The 19,997-nt window shown below is 39.3% G+C and overlaps 1 protein-coding gene across 1 annotated transcript in view; it reads right to left on the bottom strand.

Moving 5' to 3' along the window:
- Positions 1-19,997, bottom strand: part of astn2 (astrotactin 2) — a 285,511-nt gene that overhangs the window by 71,912 nt on the left and 193,602 nt on the right. Inside the window, exons 14-16 of the mRNA XM_032540394.1 lie at positions 4,163-4,287; positions 2,934-3,038; positions 2,484-2,663 (exon numbers count right to left, since the gene is read on the bottom strand). Of these exons, the coding sequence (XP_032396285.1) occupies positions 2,484-2,663; positions 2,934-3,038; positions 4,163-4,287 (410 nt within the window). The remainder of the gene's footprint in view (positions 1-2,483; positions 2,664-2,933; positions 3,039-4,162; positions 4,288-19,997) is intronic.

Genomic DNA, 19,997 nt, shown 5'->3' with positions numbered 1-19,997 from the left:
TAAGTTAATTATTGAAATGCGCCCATGTATGTAACATTCTATGTCCATAAATACATAAGTAGTAAATATGCCTTCCCGCCAATACGTATCTGCCAGTCCAGATATGCTCATGAGAGCATATCATATACTGACTCAGTTCCAGCCTTAAAAATAAAGTATTTCACAAGGCTCCCCTTAACGCTGCACTTGGAGCCCTACATACAGCCCACATACAAATACACATATCTAAGAATCAAACATAAGTGTAGTATTTCTACATAAAGTGATAAGGAGTAGAAAACAAGTAGAACTGAATCTAAGTATCAAGTGAAGTCTTTCACAGTCAATTCCTCGTGCTTTTTTATTTGATATGATGTATTTGTTTTATTGTTAGGCCATGTTATATCAACACTAAACCAGTAGATTGTAATCCCAGATCGTTTCAACTGCATGTCAACCTTGCCATAAAAACATTTAAATTCAGTGCTTTCACTTTATACATGGTCACTAGAAGTAGTTATCACTAAAGAATATTCACAATTTACAGTGACAGAAAAATGCATAAAATGCGAGAAAAAAATAAAGTGTCGTTGTGTCAGTGTGCTAAACACCATCACACCATCTGTTTCATTCCAATATTAGAGAGAAGTTATTTCCTTGCATACTTCTTCAAAGTTTATTAATTTATACCATTGGATCGAATACTGCAATGTGTCAATGAACCAAACTCCTATGTGTTCTCTCCTTTGGAGCTTGTGAATGTGTTGAACACGGTACAGACATCTCTGTCTAGTCAAATTTATGTTTGTATTGTTGATTATCTGAGTGCAATAAACATTTATGAACAACTTAAATATCAGTAGCAGTTTTTTCTTCATGCCATTCTAACATTTGTGTTCTGTGTGCTCAATTATCAAACGTGTCTTTATACAGTTTTCTGTGTGACAATAGTCAAAGCAAACCTCACCATAATTGGTGAAAGTAGCACAGAGTGATAAGGACAAAAATAATGATGCAATAATGTAGGCTTTTAAAAACCCATGATGGGTGTTATTTTCAAAAGCAAGACGCTCCCTTTATCGCCTTGTCATTTCTTTAAGTCAGTGGTGGAAGTATTATCACTCGTTATTAAGTATATACTGTATATGTATGTGTGTATATATATATATATATATATATATATATATATATACACATACATAAAGTAAAAGTACAGAAGCTTTATAAGCAACATGTAAGAGTATCAAAAATAAGGAAATCTATGCTGCAGGACGGTCCCTGTCATATTAATATTATATTATTGAAATAATATTGAGGCATCAACGTGTAAGCATTGTAATGTTGTAGTGTAATGTGGTTAGTTTGATCTGTCACAATGTTTTTTTTAAGCCAATCATAGGTTCTGTATGTCAAATCTTTATCTCTTACATAATTAGCAGGTGGCTGGGTAGCACACCTGGTAGAGTGAGCACCCATATATAGAGGCTTAGTCCTTGATGCAACAGCTGCAGATTATCTAGGCCCTTTGCTGCATGTCATTCCCCCCTCTCTCCTTTCATGTCTAAATCTGTCTTATCTAATGAAGGGCTAAAATGTCATCATAAATCTTTAGAAAATAATTAGCAGCTAAATATATACACAATACACTCCAAAATATAGTGAGTGGAGTAGATGTAAAACGTAGCAACAATTGAGATGATCTAGTAAAGCACAAGTCAATACCTTCTACCACTGTTAGTGTACTAGTGAATACAGCATTTTCTTTCAGGTCAACTCACCTTTCAGACCAGAGGCATGCTCATCACTAAAACCACCTAGTGTAGAGATGTGATAAATTCCTCCTTTTAAAGGGGGGGGGGGGTCCAATCCTGGCCTCCTTCACCTAAAATCTGTTTTTATTTTCTTCCTACAAGGTGAGCAAGTCCATAATGATATGTATTTTGAAAACCAGGCCTGAATCAAAGGCATTAAATGGCTAAGCTGAAAATCAGCACTTGCATCATGAAAAAACAGGATTAAAAAACACAATTTAAATGGAACAGTGCTGCAAGATGCTTTTGGGATGTTAAGTTACACTGATGCTTAATTCAATTCATGCAGCTTATGCTGCCTTTTAACCAGGAGGCGTATTAAGGCATGATAAAGTATTTAAAAATAACCTAGTTTAATTCATAGTCAGACAAAGTAATCCCCTACCAGTTAAACTACAGTAAATCCTGCTCTACTTCTGTTCACTGTGAAATGATATTCGGTTGATTGCTTTGATTTAGGAAAAAGTTATTTTGTCTTGGTTACATTTGATTGTAGCCCAATCCTCCTGAAGTTATCACAATTTTAACAATTTCTCAAAATATGGTCTATTCATCGCCATTCACACTTGGAAAAATGACCAATGATATGTCATATAAACCTCAATATACAGAATGTGAGGATGGCATCTCCATTCATTCCTCTAGAATTCAGCCTTTATACATTATTTCCTTCCTGTGTGTCAGCATGCTCACCTTTCTGGTACTGCAGCCAGAGCTGCTGCTGGGCCTTCTTGCTGGGGAAGTAGATGCTGCAGCTGAGCTCAGAGCCATACAGGGCCTCAGACACGTAGTGGCTGCCATATTGCTGGAGAAAAGCCAGCAGCTCCTCACGTGTGCTCTCTGCTGACAGTGTCTTCAGCACCTTAGAAAAGCCTACCAGGTCAAGAAGGAGAGGGGAATTATGATTTTGTTAGAAAGATGGGTTGGATATTAAGGTCAGCCGTATGATGTGAGTGGGTTGTTAGAAATGTGCAATTATTGTCAAAATCAGGATGTATCAAGGGCAGACAGATACACAAATAAAGAGATTGAAAGACAGATAAGACTGAAAATATGTAGAATATACATCAAAGTTGTGTAGGCTAGTTCAAAGACATTGATCGGTGTTAAGAAATAACATGGTCAGATTATTCAGACATTGACCTGTAGACAAAGTGATGGAGCTGAGTTTGACTTTGTACAGATTGCTGCGCACTCTCCATTGTTGAACCATAGGATAACCCACTGCCTCACTGAATTGAGCATCCCCTAAGAAAGACAGAAACAATGTAACAAGGAGACAAATTAAGACAGAAGGAGAGACGCAAGAAAGAAAACAACAATTTAACAATTCAAAACTAATTAAAAAAACTGATCCATAAAGAGGCAATTCTTCTGCAATTCAAAATAAATGAATACTTAAATACAATCCATCATTTCATTTGAACCATTTATTGCAAATCTACTGTATTGTTATCCATTAGTGCCTTAACATCATTTATTATCACAGCCCATATCCCAGCTGCTCCCCGATCAATGGTAGATATATAGCACAACTCCAATTGGATTGCTGACATTAGAAGTAGGAGCAATCTCGCCTTTCTCTACAATTCAATTACCAAACTTTCACGCTACTTTAGAACTAAAGCCACAAAAGTGAAGCGCAAGGGGAAAAAAATAAACTGCTTACGGGAACCTTGATCCTGTGCCTCTGGAAAACGTTTTACACCTGAGACATTGATGCACGCTGAAAAACGCTTAGTGTGTGTGTGTGTGTGTGTGTGTGTGTGTGACCAATTCTGGTGAAAGCAGAACCCAAGTAAAAAATCTCAAGGATCAGTGTGGATCAAATGCCAATTTATCTAATGGAGGGATTAGGGAACAGATGTGCAGTTGCAGGTTTCAAGCCAAATATCTAAGTGACTCCGTTCCCCCACAAGATGGGTGAAACAGTCGAGGAAAGGACAAAACAGCGAAACGGGAGTTTCCAAGGTCCAATACACACGGTTATGTGTGTGGGCATGTATATGCATAATTCGTGCGATAGCATTTTGAGATGGAGTTTGGGGTTTAAAGACACAATGACAAAGGACCAGCCCATGTTGTTTAAAAAAAAAAAAACATTTACAAAATGTTTTTCTATTTAAAACATGTTGTCACTTCTCTCTGGACAAATGTCACATGACAGAGACATAACTTTTTTTTCACAGACATTTGTTTAATATGCTGCTGCGTTCCTCTCTTCTTTAGAGAGTCATATTAGTTGTAGTCAGCTCTGAGTTCATTTAGCCAGTGACCATGAATGGATCATAGAAAGATAATAGACTGATTACTCACAACGGGAGAGATAGACAAGGAAAAAAGGCCACATCCTCAAACTCACACACCCTCACCTGTAAGGAGCTGCAGGTTGGGCAGGGGCTCGGACAACACCCCTCGACATTGTTCCTCTACTGGTAAGGGGATGACCATGAGACCATCGGCTAGCTGGGGAAAGTCCTTGATAAAATTGTTGTCCCTGAAAAAGATGAAAAGAAAGAAAGAAAAGGCAAACATTTTGTTCCATTTAGTACCAAAAGGTAACAAGTTGTAGTGACTACCAAGTATCACACCTCTAGTCTATCTGAAGGTTGTGTTTAACAGTCAGGGGTGCAGCTACACATTCTGAACTGCATGAAAACAACTCAACAACAGTTCACAATAATATTTACAGTCCTGACATGTTCCAGTGCCCCGTCCAGCTTCTGGCCTTCTAAATCATTCAGAGATAGGGATTTGGAGGTTTTTCTGTTTTTCCGTATTGCAAGTTCTGCTATGATAAGGTTTTATTTGCTGATATTTCTCCTCTGATTCACAGAGGTTAGAATTAAGGTGCTTGGCTCATCGGTGGCTCATTATTATTGAGAAAATATTTACACACATCAAGGTGTAAATGCTGTTTCTTGCCGTTACGGTAATCCGTTCCATCCGCGAGTGACATAAATTAAAGACTTCATCACTGGTTGTGTCAACATCAATAACGTGTACAAAGCCAAAACGTGTGTGTGTGTGTGTGTGTGTGTGTGTGTGTGTGTGTGTGTGTGTGTGATGCCTGGCAGAAAAATAAAGAAAACAGCTGTGCCCCCGAGTTTGAGGGCAGGGGAGAGCTGCAGGCAAAGATAAGACAGACCCCCTAGAATCTCCTGGAATTAATGTAATGTGAAAGGAAGTGTGAGGGAAGGATAGAAGTAGAAGACCCACATACTGTTTCTCTCAAGTGAGAGGAAACAGTGATCACCCATTAATGCACACAGAGCTGATATGTTTGAACGGATGCTCTAAACATGTTCCCAGCCTTTTTCATTTTCCCATCTATTTGTAGCCCTATGCCATAATACTGTGGACAAATCACTTGCATATTAAATACCAGTAGTCTTGCAAGTAGAGAAAAAGTGCATGTTCCACTCAATTCTTGTATAGTAGATGGACCTTTCTGGTTGATCCAAAGCTGTTGCACATGTCCTGTCAAAAAGAGTTGTCTTGCTGCATTCTAAAGGCATGGCAAGCAGCAGCAACCTGTTTCCCATAATCCACTTTTATGGGATCAAGTCTCAGAGCACAACCTTGTGCCACAGAGACTCTTCTTCATATCAGTTTTTCATCCTGTTCCTTTCTTTCTTTCTAACTATCTGAGTCCTCTAACCACAAAGCCTGTTAGACGCAATCACAGCCTTGGTGTTACAATGCACCGGTGGAAGGATTGACTCAAGGGCAGAGGATGAAGGGAGAGAGGGAGAGAAGAGGTGCTGTAAAAAGATTACTGTGGCTTATGGTCACAGAAAACATATTGATTGCTAAATTAAATCAGCCAGCTTCACGCCGAGGCTCAGAGAACCTTTGGTGGCGTGTGGACCAAGATGATATGTAGCTTTAATGATTTTTAAGCCCAGATGTGGACTGTCCTTGACACGCTTCATGGAGATCCCTTCTTTTGCCACTTTGCTCACAAAACCCATTCACATTGTAGAGTTACAACAGAGACAGTATAAAAGAGTGTTCACTGCAGAGCTGCTCAAAAAGAAAACTGACAGATAAAAAAAAAAAAGAGTAAAGACTAGGGCCTCGGGTCTTCGCAATGTCTGAGTGCATATACAAATCTTTAAATGTCCTTAACCTTCTCCTTCTTCTACCGTTGAGGAAAAATCATTGATGGCAAGTGTAGATTGTTGGAGTATCTGTCCATTTTTGCACAGGTAAGGGGTGAAACATGAAATTCAGAAGAGTCAAAGTGTCAATCCCAAAGATTTCTGTTTACGTGGTCCTGTGAGACCACAGTTCCTTGGTCTGAGTTTGTCCGTGTGCGTGTCTGTGTATTTATGTATATGTGACAGGAAGGGAGTTTTACGCATCTATTCTGCCGGCAGCTCATTAAAAGCAGAAACACTTATCTAGATGACTATAACCCAAACATACCAATGACGTTAACAAGATGAGCCGGTTGCTTGTGTTTCAAAAAAGATCATCCCAATCAGCTGGCCATGGCTAACCTATCTCACCCAGGAGCAACATATTGACATTCAAGTTGACTTAACAAGCTAAAGCTTAACAAGCAGTAAACCTCCAGAACTTCCTTAAGGCAGACATTTGACTTTTTAACACAGGTATATCACTAATAGTCACTGCATTCTTAGGTGCTCCAGGGACATGCTAATCTGTGTGCTAACCCAATGATACTGCTTACTGAGACTTACACGGAATAGAGCCATTATTATTCATCCTTATTAGTTACACCTGTGCTTTTCACGTCAAAAGGTCTGCTGTGAGTAAAGGTCTATAAAAGAACAGCTACCAGTGTGAATTTGAGTACCCAGCTGGATAATATTTTTTTTTTAACATACTTTATTATTTAACTGGAGTTTTGCTGGACATGCTGGTTGTATTTACCCTTAACCAAAATAACATTTACACACAAAACAGGCCTTTTTCACAGCAGACATTTTGACTTCTCATAGTAAAGCACAGGTGTTTTTAATTGCATTTAAGAAATACAGAGACATTATGGGAAATACGTGAACATTAATACCACTCTCTCATGTCTGTTCAATGTAAGGCTAAAGCCAGCAGCTGGTTACCCTAGCTTAGGCAAATTGCTGGAAATTTGTAAACACATTATACCTTGTTTAATAATGTATGTACAATTCCACTGAGTTTTTTTGTTTAAAATGTACAAAAACCAGCATGCAATAACAATTCACCATATCAATGTATATCTACAAAATATAACAACTGAAACACTCTCTTACACAGTGTCTTTCACAGTGATATAACATATTCATGTTCATTCTCCTGTTTCAAATTTCTAATTTGACTGCTCCAATTCCATTAAATTATCTTTTTGAATCTGTTTTAGGTCTCACAAGCAGCTCAGGCCAGAGCTGTGTGTTCATACTGCCACTAATGAGGACTAACACAGGTGGCTGTAACAGTAATTGAACTTTATCAAAGACTCAATTTGCTGAATTTAAGACATAACATTTTTTAAACCAGGATTAGCTCTTCTAGATTAAGACCAATCTAAAATCTCAGGTACCCGGACAATTATTTTACACACACTCGCCTACACAGCCTGACCACACTTAATCTACAAACCACCACACCACACTTGCCGGGGCAATGCGAGCAAACTTGTGTATTTACTCATGTTTCATTCAGTACCCATGTGTGCTTATTAAGGGCAGTGGACATTCGGCTCCCTCCTGGCCAAACAGGCCTCCAATCCTACTTGAGCCTACAAGTGGCCAACTCTTCCCATTTAAATGTGAATCTCTAAAACACACAATTTACAAATTGTATCTGGTGGTACAAATATTCAAGGCCAACTATGTTTTAGATCCAACTCTTGTATTTCTCCTCTCCCTTTCTCTCATGTCTCTTCCTGCCCTCGGTGTATAATTCAGTTCAAACCACAGTAAAGATACGTCTAAATATTAAAGTATACTGAGAATTTTGTGTGTGTGTGTTTTACAGGCTGTCATCAATGCCAGTATTTCTGTCTATATAGTGTTATGTTGTTTGCTGTTTATTTAGCTTAGTCCCCAGCGATAACCCTTTTTTCATTTGCTTTCTGCATCCCTTCCGTCTCTTATTCATTATCCCAGCTACACTTGCTCTCTCCTCCAAATCACAGGCATTCCGGTGATAGGTGCAGATAAGAGCTATGCTATCTACAAGTCAATTTAGAAAACGGTTTTCGTGCCTCTCTCTGTGTGTTTCAATGTGGGTCTGTCTAACTGAGTTTATAATAGGCATGAGGGCTATCAAGTCACCTAATTTCAAATCCCTGTGTCTGTTTGTGGCTGAGAACATGCTAATGCATAGGTTTGACTGAGTATATTGTATAACTGATATTGAGTGGTGCTTATCTAAACATTGTCTGAGGTAATTGGCTCTTGTGCTGTTTTGTCCGTGTAGAAACCTTATCCTCTCACAGCAGAACTGATTGGAAAAATACTCACTACATTTGTAGTTCATTATCTACAACCTCAAGGCTCATCTAGTCAACAAAAAGGCTACTGGTGGTTTCAATGGCATCTCTTTGGTTCCTTCATGTTTTTTTCCTGTCACATTTTCCTTCACCCCGCTGCCAAAGATTGTGGCATCTTTACTGAATAGAAGAACACACGTGACCTACCAGGAACCAAAATACCAATAATGAACATATGAGCTTTGACTGAACTCTTTGGAACCCTGGAACCATAGCAGTATGCTATATACTGTACACCATTTAGAGTGAACATTGTATCAACTACCAGTGACTAAATCTAGGTCTACTCTACGGGTTTGAATCAGCACACACTGTTATTCACAAAATCCGATCTTACAATTGTGGGACAGCCAACTCATTAGTTCAGAAGATAATTTATAGTGCATCCATAGTTTTTAGACGACTATACCTTTTGGCTTCGAACAGTTCCCCAAAACAATGAGGAAACTGTTTCAGCAAACTGTAAGCCACGCAGGATGCTCTTTTCCAATAATTTAGAAGCAGCCTTTGTGGACTGATGCAAGCACTAACAAAGACTGCCTAATTCCCAGAGGAAACTAGTATTGAATATACATACAAAACCTGGTACCTAGCAGCTTGCAAAAGCTATATTCTGATTATCAGAGTCACTGTTCTGGCTCACCTACTAATTGAGCATGTGCAACCTTCACAGGTCAAGTCTGGAAGAGGAAGTAGTTCTTTAAAGAGTAAAATACATACAACAGAAGACAGTTTGAACAATGTTAATGTTCACTGGCAAATTGAATTGTTTACAGCAATTAACTGAATTTGTGTGCAATGCATCATGAAACACATTGTTAAGATGCAATATCTCAGCAATTCAAATCTGGCAAATTACTGAAAATATGAGAAAAAATTACTTTTGCATCATGAGCAGAAACTCTACAGAACCATCAATTAACTAAATAAATAATGGGAATATGTTTGAGTTGAGGTTACGCCTCCTAAATTAAGAACAAGGATGCAATGCATATGAGGCTTAGGTTTAAGGAACTAGAATGATAACGTTTTATATAAAAACACAATTGCTAACAAGCTAAACTTTAATATAGATATAAGTTAGCAATTGTGAACCAAGGTTGGTGGAGTTGAAGGCCAAATATATTTACCCATCCAAATTTTAATGTCAGTCTATTACTTTTTAATAGTCATACACCGTTCACACAATCCTGTCAAATGATCCAGCACTGAACTGCATCCTGCCACACTATAGTGACCACTTACAGCATAACACTGGAGTGCAGATGTTATGACACCGTGAAATCAGAGATTCTGCACTTTCAGTAATGATGAATAAATAACTAACTGAATGATAGGAAAAGAACAATCATGACCTTCACCACTAGAGGCTGCTCTTTATCTGTGCCAAAGAAAAGACTAATGGCATCAGGAGGGCCAGGGACATCAGTGTTTCAGTGTGTTTATGTCACTGCACTTTATGTGCAGCCTGCAGGGTTCTGTTGTTGTGCTCTGTTGGACTCAAAGGAAAAAACAAAAAACAAATTTGGTGTGTTGGACGGCACAAATTGATTCAAAGCGCAGTTTGTGGAAGAGTCCAGAGCGTAAAGAGAAAATTTTAAATCATCAACTGCAAGACATGTTGATCCCTCAGCAATTATGTTCAGTTAATACACAGGAGCGCACATAAGAATTAAATTACGCAGTACCAACAACAACACATGTCTAGCTGACGTGTGTGTTTGACGCAGCATATGAGGGGTCAGGTAGGGCACAGAGCTGGAGTTCAGAGGTGAGCTGGAGGCAGACGATAGACTTTCCAGAATGTGTCAGAGAGGAAGTGATTTGCAGTAGTGACTGAGGTGGAAAGATTACTTCTCCACTGGGATGCCAGAGGAGAGAAGAAGTCCAACCTGTGGAGGAGTTGAAGAGTCAGGACAGGTTAGAGCGATGGCCAGTTTACCACAGAGAAGGGAGGGACAGTGAAGCAGAAGCTGTTGAGTTTGAGAGTGTGGGGATGAATCATGATCTGGAGACATGTGAGGTGCTGTGCCCTTGGTAGCCTTGTAAGCTAACAACAGTACTTTGAACTGTATGTGAGCAGCCACTGGGTGCCAGTGCAGTGCAGATAGGAGTGAGGTTATGTTGGAGAATTTATGGTGGCTGAAGACAAGCAGGGCCGCAGCATTCTGGGTAAGTTGAAAGGGTGTCAGAGTGGATGCACAAACCAAGACCAAGATGGAGAAAGAAATAACTTTGCTTGAAATATAGAGGGAGATCATGACTTGCTGGATTGACAAGACAAACATTTTTTTTCTAAGCGATCAATCTTTCAAAAACAGTTTTATAGAAACAGCCCCTGCCATTAACCAGATCTTGTGACTAGAAGTAGAAGAAAACAAGTTAACAACAAAATGGGAAAATACTTGTAAATGATGCTGACAAAAGCTGTCTCGTTGATTTGCCGACACATCGAAAATAAAATGAAACGTTATGAGAAAAGCACTCTACAATGCTACATCTATCTAGATTTTATTTTTAAAGATACCATGGAACAGCTGCAAGTGGATAATACCTGTACTAATCATGTGGTGTGCGTTCATCAGTGGTCTCATCCCAATCTTCTCCCTCCACATACACAAGAGTTGGAAAACAACTAACAGAAAATGTGACATCCAGCATGACACAGCTTGTTTGGGATTTCTATGGCTGCCATGCTGTTTGGATTCATCCCTAAATGGGATAATTACCCTGCATTTGAAAGGGAAGTGTGCAACAAAAGGCAGCACAGATGAATGAAAGGGCCTTGGTCAAAACAGATGTCTCTACCACAACATGTACACAATATGCACAAATTAAAACAGAGCCTAGAATGTTCACTTGAGTTCAAATCCACAGTTTTTGTTATTCAGCATCATACAAAGGCAAACTGGCTATGTGGAATATGCAGGCTGTGTAAAAATGTCAAATATCTCAAAATTTGTTTGGAATTTGACAAACAATTATAGTCAGCAGTTACAGTACACCATAAATGACTCAATTAACTGCCCTGTTTGTACTTTATTCGCCCTGGTTTTTAAACATCAGTCTCTGAGATTGCTGTCCATGACAAGTAACGGGGAATTTAATTTAATTTGTGTCAAAAACAAGAAGCATGTTACTTTACCTCAAAATCTGTGGATAGCTTTTGGTGGAATAATACAGAAAAAGTATTGCCTGAAAAACTGTGAAAAACTGTGTTGCAGATTTTGGTCCCAGTTGACTTGAACCCAGCTTTTAATATTTAAAGGAAGATAAAACTTAAAATGTAAGACATACACATTTATTATGAAATAAATGTATTTAAATTATACACAACGCCATATAATCTCTGAATTAAACATTTCAGGTACATCACATTATTAATCAATCCAACTGGGTCTCCTCCTGTTTTTTCCCACCATTACTTTAAAAATGTTGTCACACTTGCCCTTGAGAACTTGCTACCAATTTGTTGGCCGGAACAATCAAAGATTTATGAGAGCTGGGACGTGTAGCCGATCCAATTGCATGTAATATGCTTAATAGCTGTAATATCTGTTATTTGAATAAACGCTTGGTGCGAGTCGGGCCTTGTCGGATGAGTCATAACAAAGATAAAGCACCCGGTGTCACCTAGGGCACAGGCCCCCGATGAAGAATTAAAGAGTTATTTAAGGACAGCATCCGAAAACAGGCTAATCCACAGCGTAATAAAACAATCAGAGATGTTTACCTTGAGACTTGTTACAATCTCTCATTATAGCTGGAGCCACTGCTCAGTTGATAAATGATTCCACTGAGAGGAGGAGATCTGGTGACTTTTCATGGCCACTATTGATTAGGCTTGGAAGACAATGCTGTCAATAAAATAGCCTCTGATGGAGAGCACAATGTGGAGTTGGTGTCCATGTACAAGAGTGATTGTATGCATGCGCTTTTGGGTTTGTATGTGATTGCCGCTGTAGACAATAGACCAATTTCTAAGTAGCACGATGCTGCCGGGCCAATCAAACTCTGTAGTCATTACTGTGGTCCCGGTCAGATATGTACTGTAGCATGTTTCACACAGAATCTAATTTAGCCACAACTCATTGGAATTTGAAATATGACTCAGTGCAGGGACACAGAGACAAGTTGAATGGAATGATATGAAAAGTGTAACTCATTGTTTTTGCCACTCTCTACCCTACACGCACACACACGCACACACACACATTCAACCTCACTTTTATTCTCCTGGGTCATGCATACAATTGAAATACAAAGTGAGTGTTTTTTTGGTACCTTGATATCTCTGTTGGCCTGCCTGAGGAAATTGTGGAAATGAACTCTGGTCGCTGGGAGCATTACCATAGAGATGAAGCTTAGTAATGCAGAGTGAGGGGGCAGGAAGGCCAGCTAGCTGCACAACTGATTAGAGCCATTGCTTTTCTACTTCTTATTAATCCACTTGCCCTTTCTTACTTTCTTCAAACCCCCCATTTGTGTCCTGACAAACTTTTGTGTCTCTCCACCGCCCCTTCCATTTCACTCTCTGTCTCCCTCGTTCTCTTCGCTCACACACAAACACTCCAGTGTTACGATAAGCCCTTTACCAGCAGTTAAAAACTCTGATCCTGACAGATTCTCGTGTCATCACATTGAAAGCAGAGCAGCACTTCCGAGAATTTGATAGAGGAACACAGACTACACAACTGGATGTTATATTATCCTTACTTGGCACAGCAATCAAGAGGCAGAGCAATTTGACCATCTTCTATTCTGACAAATAAAGATAACTTACTAGAAAGTCATAAGACTCAGACAAGTAATATTTTTGATAAAAACTATAGAAAAAACTGCCTTTAGCCTTTTAAATTGTGCGCTGCCAGAATGGTGATTGTGGGCAGAGAAATTCACAACTTGGAATCTTTGCCCAATACCACAAACATAAAACAAGAATTAGCTCTGAAGCTTGAATAGAGGACCTTGGTGTATTTATATGAGTTTATTTATCAAGTGTTTGAGTGTGCATCTTTGTGTACAAGCGTTGACTAAAGCCAACATCCTTTCTCTACCAAAAGAAATACCACTTTTATCAAGGCCTGGTATTTTCTGCTTCCCTGATACATGAATACATGAATTACTTTTACGCTATTACACTTTTTCTCCAGTCCCATCATCTTGTATTTGATCAGCAGTAATGGGCCAAGACGGTGAGGAAGTCTTTTTTATTCTTTCATTTTACAGTGTAATTACAGCGTGATGTGACTGACATGGAGGCGTGCTTAACTGTTATGTTATCTGGTATTCTGTCCATCAATGTCATATGACTATCTGAAGCCGAGCGCTTTCTTATATTACCATGCAGGTTCTGAAAAATACCTCACAGAGCTGCCTTATAGTATGTGTATGGCCTTGCAGAGGTGAGTGTTGGGGCGAATCCTCAACATAGCAAACGTCGTATAGTTGAATAAAACTGAAAAATGGCTTGAAGCTGGCATCTATTTACAAATTGATAGTTATGAATAATTTATGAATGGTAAATTTACAGCACATGAAAAAGCAGGGTGTAGTTATAAGGAGAGAAGTATGTGGAAGGGGAAGAGTTAAGCCAGATATTAGTCCAGAGGTGATACAAAATTACAAGTGCTCCACCCTGCAGTTCCCTGCTGCAGCAGCAGTTCATTAATCAATACAAAAAACATCTAGCCACTAATTTAGGATTTAGCCCTGGTCCACAATTTACTCCATGCCGTTTTCCTTTAGTGAAAGAGGGAGGCAGCTAAAGCCATTTTGGACTGTGAAGCAACTCCCTCTCATTCTGAGGCTGAGCGTTTATTGCTTTATCCTGCATATTCTCATTTTTCACCCTCCAGTCTTCTATTGATTCACTGACTGCTGCTGCACGTGCAAGTGATTTTATCAGTCTAGCACAAGAGCACAGCAGCCTCGCCAGCTTAGCTAATTAAATACCAAAAAATCTTTGTCATTGTTTCTGATTGTATAATGTATTTGAAATAAACAATTTGGAACTTTATAAGGTGAAAGTTGAATTGAGAGGGATTTTGCTTTACAAAAAAACAGATTAAATTGAAAACCCTTTCACATTTTCTGTGTAATGGCAAAGTCTCTAAGTGGCAAAATGAAGAGGCTGTTTAATCAATATCAAATACACTTTAATTTTAATGATGAATATCCCCTTTAGTTGAACACGACTATGTGAAACTACTTTAGTAAGACAACAGGTGGCAAACACTTAAAAAAATAAAACATGAACTGCAACGGTTTGGAGAACACTTTAGAAAACACCTCAGCTCTCTTTGGGGACTAATACAACTAGTTGTAAAGTTGCACTGTGGAACCCACTCTTTAAATTGCCTTTCAGAATGAGGACCACATTCTGGAAAAATGGGTATTTCTCCAGATCGTGTGTTTTTGTTTTTGTTTTTTTTAAACATGACATACCTATTAATCAATGGTTGTGACAATGTTGGCTAATACGCAAAGCTTTTTTTTAATGCATGGAATAGAATGAGCATATGAACAAGGGCTGTCAGTCTTTAACAAGCAGGATCCTTGCCTTATCTTGTTATCAAAATGTTGAAAAAATGTGTTGTTTTCAAAAGGTACAATACATAACTGTTAAATGATCATGCCATTAATTCACAAAATGTATACAATTCCAATAAAACACTTTCTTTGGCCAAGAATGTCAAGATGAAATCATCCACAAATACTGGTACCGGGATTTATCTCCATGCAGTCTTTTAATGTGACGGTTTATGAAACTAAGTAGGCCTACCAATGTGATTTGGAAACACATGCTTAGCCCCTATGATCAGCAAAGAGAATGCTATTTTGTGTGAGGTCTTAATAGCTATGTGTACTTTGGTTGACTGGTTATGGGTACTTTATCTACTTGTCATGGAAATATCAATACAAATGATGTTCTTAAAGGACAAATGCCAACAGGCCGCAGGTGATCCACGCCAGGCAAGCTAATATTTGCTGTCAATATATACTGTAAATGTTAACACAGGGTGGTAATTGTTTGACCTGCCAAAGATCCATCATGGATTGAAACATTGCTGTTTGTTGTTAAATAAAGATGTGAAATGAGTTTTGGTACACAGTTTAAGCTGTTCATATGCCTTGTTTTCATTTACTCTCCTGTGTGGTTTAACTACACATGTGTCTGACTACTGCCTCACAGTCCAGCATGCTTAAAAAGATTCATTTACTGCCCCACTGCTATCTGTGTTTTTTCTCGTTTGCATTTCTCTCACAGTTACGATTTCCACGAGTCTCGCTCTCTAATTTTCGCTCAGTTTTGCTTCTTGGGTATAGCCTTTTCTCTTTCCATTTATTTTTCTTCTCAACCCTTATCGCTGCCTCAACCAATCCACCTCTTTCTCTCTCTCTGTCTCTCTCTCTTTCCAGTCAAACAACAGGTAGTCAGTTTTGAGCCTCTCTGACATTTGCTGATATTAGGCTAGGGTCTTTTAGGTCCTTCCTTGCCATGTGAGTTATTGAGCAGAGAGCGACTGCCTCAGGAGTGATCACACTCGTGTATGCATGTTCACTGACTCACACCAACAAACACATACCCACACAAAGGTAAACATAAACCCACAGGTAAGTCTAAGCACGCACACGCAAAGCCTCCGCAATCTCCCAAACATGCTCACCTTATGTCTACTAAGTCACTAGTAGACAAAAAAAATCACTGAGGCTTTAAGAACCTCCACTTCCACATGCATCTTTGGTGCTAAATTCCTTCTGCTAAGGCACCAATGTGTGAACAAGAGCAAAACTTCCCGGGTAGACCGCAATGTGTGAAGAAAAGTTAGTTCTTGATACAAAACATAATCACCAAGCCTGTGAATTAATTGATCAAATATGCAACACTCAACAATGTTACAGTAACATTTTTTTTTTGGCAGATGCTTTTTGTCCAAAGCAACGAACAATCCAAGGCTACATTTACATTGCTACGTTTTGGAGTTTTGAATCAAAAGTGATCTCTGTGCACACACTTTTTTTAGCTCCAGTAGAAGAACTGATCTCAATTTAAATGAACACGCCCAAACTGCATATCTCATAAATATTTCATATACTGGACATGCAAGTGCCGGGGTAAACCGGAGGCAGCATGTATTCTCCGCCCATAGCTGGTAGTTGCCATGGTAATGTTAAAAACAAGAATTTCTCTGGTTTAGGGGCTCTAAAACGTCAGAGCAGTGTGAATGCGAGGTGTAAACGTAGCAAAAGATTTTTTTTTTTTTCAAACCAAAACGGAGCAATCTAAATGTAGCCCAAGCCACAGTAGATTAAGCAGAAGCCTTCCAGAATGAGTACCTCAAAACTCAGTTCCACCTGACACAATTGCCACAAGCTTGCAGGTGCATGTAGTATCATACAAGTGCCTAGCAAATTACATTTTCTTTATTTAATTTCTTGCATTTCCCAAAAACAATTACGACAGTTATACGGTACATCTGAGGAAGTCGGCATCAAAGGAAATCAAGACGTTTGTCAAAAACTGTAGGCAAAAACACGAGAAAAAGTAAGGAGCCTCTTCGGTGTATATTAGAAGGGATAAAAATAGACAAGAAAGCAATCAAATATCATAGTAAAGGAGGGACTCCAGTATTGTATTGCACTTCAAGTTTGTTATTAGTAGCAAACACTTTGTTTGTTTGTTGTCAGATCAAGATAAAGAATGAGGTTTGATGAATACTATAGTATTTACATACTGTATATATATATATAAAATATGGATGCTATTATTGATGACAATATGCTGCTGTCTGGACACTGCCATCTTATTATAGGGCTTCGGATTTTCAATTTGGTCTCAATAAACTTTCTTATGATGTAGCTGTATAGGCTCAACTTGTCTTACTTCACCAAGGAAGGGGTTGTCTGTAGCTTTCACCGAGGCTGACATGTGGTCTGGTCTCTCCAGTAGAATTCCTCTCATGATACTTTCTCTACATCTACAGCAGCATTAACAACTTTTCTCCTTCCAGATGATATCTAGATACAGGATACAGTACATGCAGGTGTAAGAGGGGTCTTAGTCAAAGTGCGGGTCAACGTTAGATCATTAAGAAGTCGTTCAAACCATATGACAATAGAGGTTGGGTATTCCTACCCTCTTAAAGAAATATAACCCACAGGAGGGTTTTCCATCACCATATCTAAACCAGAGAACGTAACGGTTGTGGTTTTTTACATATTGTTAACATTGTGAAACAGTCACTGTTAGGTTTCAGCAAAGACATACCTAAAGATAGCACATTACATACTGCGCCACTGATATGAAACGGTACACACTTTGTTTCCTAAAGGGGCATGGCCTTGTTTAAAAGTGTGGTGAACGTCGTGTGGGTTGATGAAAAGTTATAATTGAATCATTTATTATTATTTTCTTTTGCAAGCTATGCTAACACAGTTAAAAGCCCTATTTAGCATTTCAAACATTATGCAAGTTTGTTACCTGAGACAGAAACAATTGTCGAACAAAGTTAATTTTCTCCTGATGTGTTTGTCTAAGAAAATACCATTTTAGTGTGAGAATATTCTGGAGAATAATGAAAAATGGGTCCAAATCCAATATTTACTTTGGTGAGGGGCAAAAGAATCCATCATAATCTGTGTTCATGTTCACTTTTCCAATTGGAATCAATACATTTAATCTGCCGCTAGTCTCCTAAAGAGGCATGGCAGTGGTGTAGCCAATGTGACTCAGATACAGGAAATTACTCCTCCCGTCTTAGTTCTAAACTGTCTCTGCTGTTAGACACTAAAACTAGTGAGGGTTTGGATTAAAATCAGTACATCTGTTACTTTATGTGACACATAACTTGACGTAGTTCCGTTCTGCTATTCCGTTTGTTCCGTAAAGTAAAAAAAAACTAAAACATCTCCTTTTAATTACATTATCGAATGGGAAAGGAACCCTGTGTTATCTCAGCTACAGAAAACACCATCCAGATCCACTCCATCTTTTTTTTGCAGGTTGAGGATTACTAGTAAACCACCATTCATTGGCCCTTTGAACTGTTCCCACTACACTGAATTAGTAAATGCTGTCGCAATTTTCAGTGTTTCAGGGTGGAGTGGTGTAGTTAATTTAACATAGTAACAAACAAATGCAACATTATTAACAGAGTATCCGAATAACCATTGGTGTGTCAATGCCACCATGTCCTTGCAAATGGTTTTAAAACCCAGAAACACATACAAACCTCTCCCACACATCAACACACCTGAACAGAAAATAATAAAAAAGAAAACACTAAATTCAATGTTGGGAGCTAAATAAAAGCAGATTTTAGGAAAATAATAAGGTTCTTCTCATTCACCTTGAGCAGCTTAACCCTTCACCTCAACATTCTGGCTCACTGTCTCATGGCTACTCACTATGAGGGAAGAAACGGCCTTTATGATGTTTGTTGACTCAACTACCCAGTAAAAGCTACCGTGTGGGCACCAAGGAGATAATTACACGGACATATGGTTGTATTTGTGCCTGTGAGCCTTGTGGGCTGCCAGATCCACAAATTATTCATGTTGTGGTGTTGTCTTGGTTTGAGAGGTGAGCGGCGATGAGGAGTTTGTACAGAGTATCTATCAAAAATGGGTTTTGTCTCTTTGCCCCCTTAATGTATCTTATCCTTTTTGTAATAAGTGTCTTCAGCATCAGAGTGACAAGGGTGGCAACTTCACCTTCACAAAGAAAGTGAAGCTTCTTTTTCATCTCCGTCTCAACCATTTCTCATTCTTTGCAAACCAAACTTCTAGCACTTGTCGTTCACTGTGGAAAAATCTTGCCATGCAACAGTTTGGAGGGAAGGGAAACGCTGCCTGTCTATCAAAAGATAAACATGTAGCTTGACTCACACATGATTGATGTCTCCGTGTGCTATGTGTAATAATGTATGTAATGACAAATGTATCCTAAGCAACTTCACTAAATTTTGCTTTGAAAATTTACAGAAGATGTCATTGTCATATGCAAGGTACCAAAGGGCCCGGAGGGCCTGAAGGGTTGCAGCCTCTGCCGTGAAAGAGGCAAAGCAGTGGGTGTGGGAGAAGTTTGGAGAAGGACTTTTGGTCGGCACCAAGATGCTTCTGGAAAACCGTTCACCACCTCAGAAGGGGGAAGTGGGGAACCATCCAAGCTGTGTACAGTAAGGATGGGATCCTGTTGACCTCAACTGAGGAGGTAATAGGGCGGTGGAAGGAGCACTTTGAGGAACTCCTAAATCCGGCTAACACGCCCTCTATGGTAGAGGCAGTGCTGGAGGATGATGGGGGATTGTTGTAAATTTTCCTGGTGGAAGTTGCTAAGGTAGTTAGACAGCTCCACAGTGGCAAAACCCCAGGGATTGATTAGATCTGTCCAGAAATGCTCTGGGTGTGGAGAGGCTGTTTTCGTTGACACACCTCTTCAACATTGCATGGAGGTCTGGGATGGTGCCTAGGCAGTAGCAGACTGGGGCGGTGGTTCCCCTCTTCAAAAAGGGGGACCAAAGAGTGTGGGCATGTTATAGGGGTGTCACACTTTTCAGCCTCTCTGGTAAAGTCTACTCCAAGGTGTTGGGAAGGAGGGTTTGGCCGATAGTCAAACCTTGGGTTGAAGAGGAGCAATGCATATTCTGTCCTGGATGTGGATCAGATCTTCACTCTCGCAAGGATCCTGGAGGGAGCCTGGG

This window comes from Etheostoma spectabile, chromosome 16 (genome assembly GCF_008692095.1).
Source record: "Etheostoma spectabile isolate EspeVRDwgs_2016 chromosome 16, UIUC_Espe_1.0, whole genome shotgun sequence".
NCBI lineage: Eukaryota > Metazoa > Chordata > Actinopteri > Perciformes > Percidae > Etheostoma > Etheostoma spectabile.
This window is presented reverse-complemented; position numbering and strand designations above follow the sequence as displayed.